The sequence below is a fragment of the Limulus polyphemus genome, unplaced genomic scaffold (genome assembly GCF_000517525.1).
Source record: "Limulus polyphemus unplaced genomic scaffold, Limulus_polyphemus-2.1.2 Scaffold6397, whole genome shotgun sequence".
Classification (NCBI taxonomy): domain Eukaryota; kingdom Metazoa; phylum Arthropoda; class Merostomata; order Xiphosura; family Limulidae; genus Limulus; species Limulus polyphemus.
Window position 1 is genome coordinate 15,251 of NW_013672007.1, and position 4,112 is coordinate 19,362.

Below are 4,112 nucleotides of genomic sequence, written 5' to 3' on the forward strand. Positions count from 1 at the left end.
CCCCCCCCCCCCCCCCAACCAATATTCTGTATTCTATGTGGACCTCCTCTCCCTCCCTCTGGAACCATAAGTTTGTCACATTTTTTGAAAATCGATATCTCAAAGTATTCTGGGAAGTATATCACAAGCACGAATGGTTATCGTCGATCAAGTAGGGGGAGTTAGTTTATGTGATAGAACAGCCGATAATGTAACCTCGCAGTTTATCTCCACACCCGTTTCCACTCGTGTGTTTGGTCAGCTACGTGAATCGTAATGATTACCCTATAAAGGTGTGACAGTCAGAATTTGTAAGAGTCGTTTTATCCTGCAGTATAGTTAACACCCCTGAGAAGAAGCTGTCTTGCACGTAACAGATCAGTGAAGGGGACGAAAATGCGTTTGTTAAGAGTAGTTGGTGGTTTGATGTTACTTTTTATAACAGTTGGAGACTCTGCGAAGCTGCCCCATCGTTCTTCCGAAGAAGGTGATGACATTCGTAAGTTTCGTGTGACTTCGAGTTTTTTATTTTTTCAAGCCTCGTTGTTTTTCTTGTTAATTATGATTTTGCTTGTAAACTTTTTCTTCCAAGACTTCAAGTATAATAAATTATGATTTAGAGCAGAGGCTCCGACGTTTTTAGCCGGGGGTGAACATTCACCCGCCTCCCTTTATCAGGTAACTATGAACCAACAGATAATAACCACCATTCTAAAACAATAATAAAAAAACGCTAGTATAATAAGACAGTTCTACACCTATAAATTATTCTGTACCTTTAAAACAATTAATCACAAGGAGTTCCGGGTGTAACCGAATGGCTAACGTGCCTGAACTGTGAATGTAAGTACTTATTGATGGTTCGTGTCCCATAGCTAAAAAAAACTCCGTAGGTACTATAAGGCCGTATATTAGATGCGTTACGAAGGTAACGGTCAAACCCCGTTATTGGAACAGACAAGTGTAGTCCAAGAGTTGGCGGTTAGTGTTGTTGTTGTTGTCTAGTTTCCTTCGCTCTAGTCTATCAGTTTCAAATTAAGGACGTCCCTGTGCGCACAGCCCTTGCGTAGCTTCGCGCGAAAATCTGAAACGAACTAAGAAAAAACAACAACAAAAGTTCTTATTCTGTAATATTAACAGACAACGAAGAAGTTGGGAAAATGGAGTAATTCTATCTGAACATATTAATATTTACATAAACAAAGCATTTTAAAGATTTGTTACACGTTCCTTACTTCTCGGTGGGGGCGCGACCCGCAGTTTGAGAACACTAGACTCTGGAAGTTTAATAATATTTCATGTTCTATTTCAACAAAGCTCAAAAATTTTCATTAAACAAGAATAACGGAGAAATTATTGTAATACTCGGTAGAAGATCTGAATGATTATACCACTAACAATCAGCTTTCGTAATTCGTCATGGGCACAGCACAGATAGCCCATTATGTAGCTTTGTGCTTAACATCAAAGAAACAAACAAATCTTAATTATTAATTACTTGTTGCTCATATATGTGTTATATAATTTCCCCGAAAGGGGGCCAATGGCCACCTAGAGGGATCACCTGTTTTAACCACTTGTACTTTACAGTAGTGTGTTGTCTGTTAGTCAGACAGTAGACACTAAAATAATGTCAAATAAGGGATGCTTGACGCTGCAATCTGCACTGTCGTGACGTCATTAAAACGTGTGCATGCCATGAATCACGAGAAGGATTATGCACTATGTAGGCTACAACAGATCATGACATATGAAATTAAAAAGCAAGAAATAAAAATATTTGTTACTCTTAATTATAGTTTTCTTTACTCTTGAAACGGAACACTTTCGGGGATCCTGCAGACGTACATTTAGTCTGTTTTACATGTTAATACAAGAGTTATCATAACTTGTTAATAAAACAATATATTTGTATCTTACTTTATAAAATTAATCAACGAAACTCTGTACGATTGGATGATGTGAAAATATCAAAGACTTTTGTAAAGACTGACGAATGAAAACTATAGTTTGAATAAGCAGAAAATATTTATTTACTTTTTCTCATATATTTGTTATAAAATTAACTTGGTTGTTTATGGTTTAAACGCCGAAACTAGCGAAGCATTAGAAACCAATTGGCTTAAAATGTGTGATTAAAAATCTTATTAACTACAGAATTGTTTTTTCATGTTTCTCTTCGTTCATTTATTTGGGTTTCAAGAGGCCTTTCGTTATTTGAACTGGACGATAGTAGACAAAAGATTATCTGAACCGAAAACTGGTGAAGCATAAGAAACCGATAGGCCTAAAATGTACGATTTTCATCATATAACTTAGGCCTATTGATTTGTTTGTTTGGGCTGGACGATGAGAGACAAAAGATTAAATGAACCGAAAACTGGTGAAGCATAAGAAACCGATAGGCCTAAAATGTACGATTTTCATCATATAACTTAGGCCTATTGATTTGTTTGTTTGGGCTGGACGATGAGAGACAAAAGATTATCTGAACCGAAAACTGGTGAAGCATAAGAAACCGATAGGCCTAAAAAGCACTATTTTCATCACATAATTTAGGTCTACTAATTTGTTTGTTGAATTTTGCACGTAGTTGCTTGAGACTATCAGTACTAGCCGTCCCTAATTTTAAAGTGATGAACTAGAGGTAAGGTATCTAGTCAACATCATCCGCTACCAACTCTTGGGTTATTTTAATATAATAGCGGGATCTAACCGTCACTCTTATAACGTTCCTACGGCCACAAACTGCAGAGTGCTATTTGTTTATGTGATAATTGGGCGTGAACCACGGAACTTTGGATCTAGAGCCTAACACGCCAACCACTTGTGCGGCGCTTTATCCTTAAAAACTCTTCACCGCTGAACATTCTCGAAACAATGTTGCTTTATCAGACCGTATTTAAGACTGACCAACTAAAAAACCCAGTAGCCGTGGACAGTTTGGAGCCATGAACGATATGACTGGCTTCTTCAATCCGTATATAACACTGACCAGTTAAACATTCTATAAAAACGCATATTTCTGGTATATACTAATAATTTCTAGAAAACTCGTATTTTTTTACCCAAATCTTTCATTTCATCATAAATTATCAGACAAAATAGAGAAATACAAAAAAAAAAAAGTCGATAAATCCAAACTAATTTCGAATCTAATGACTGAAATAGTGCACGATGCGTACGTTAAGTGAAATTATGGGTTCTTTGCCTAGATTAGCAAAACATATTATACTTGTAATAATTACTTACTGAAGTATATTTAAAAGAGTTGATTATTATAACCGATATCAGCTACTCACTGTCACGCAAACGCGTGTTTATGTTCAATTTTCTCTGGCATTTGCGATGATCTGCTGTTGGTTTTCTGGCGCAATAATTACCACAATGAACAAAGCCTCGAACGCAAACCACATTGCTAAAAAAAGAACGATGAAACTCTTAAGGGGTCGTTTACAATATTCATGAGAGTATAAAATATACGGTATGTCTTCTTATAGCAGAGCCACATTGGGCTCACTGCTGTCGAACCCCTGATTTTAGCATAGTAAATCCGCAGACTTAACGCTGTCCCAAAATTTACGGTGAGGATTTATTTATTTATTTCTCGCAAAGCTGGAAGAAAACTAACTGCGCTAATCGTCCCTTAGTTCTAACTTTGAAGTTATAGATTATAATTCCATCCAATCTAGTCAGTAGCTAGTGAACGCCACCTATCGCCTAATCGTGAACTACGATTGGGGCTGGGGTGTGTGTTATAAGAGTGAAAGTCAAATCCCACTATTCGATTAGAGAAACCCGCGAGTTGGTAGTGGCTGGTTTCGACTAGCTGCCTTCCCACTAGTCTATCATTTCAAACCTCAAAATTAGGGCCGGTTAACGCATTGGCCCTCGAGTAGCTTTGCGCGAAATTCAACAAACAGATACTAAATATCCGATTAATATACATAAATGTCATAGCAAACGTGAAAGACTCGTTACGTGACATGTGGCCAGTATTTAGTTTACAGTAATGTTTAAAGTATCGGGCCTTTTGTATATAACAATCGATTGTTATACAGCCTCGAAATGTTGCATTCTGGGTACGTTATCAATAAATAATTGGTTTGTTATGTATCTATATAAATATAGTA

The 4,112-nt window shown here is 36.9% G+C and overlaps 1 protein-coding gene across 4 annotated transcripts in view; it reads left to right on the forward strand.

Moving 5' to 3' along the window:
* The window catches only part of LOC106473680 (alkaline phosphatase, tissue-nonspecific isozyme-like), a 28,489-nt gene that overhangs the window by 3,925 nt on the left and 20,452 nt on the right, over positions 1-4,112 (forward strand). For 2 of the 4 annotated variants that reach the window (XM_013934359.2, XM_022402079.1), the window contains exon 1: positions 134-478. The exons of 1 other annotated variant lie outside the window; for it this stretch is intronic. In XM_013934359.2, the coding sequence (XP_013789813.1) occupies positions 376-478 (103 nt within the window). In that variant the 5' untranslated portion in view covers positions 134-375. Of the gene's footprint in view, positions 1-132; positions 479-4,112 lie in introns of those variants that run through there. One more of the 4 variants, XM_022402080.1, reaches the window with a different exon arrangement.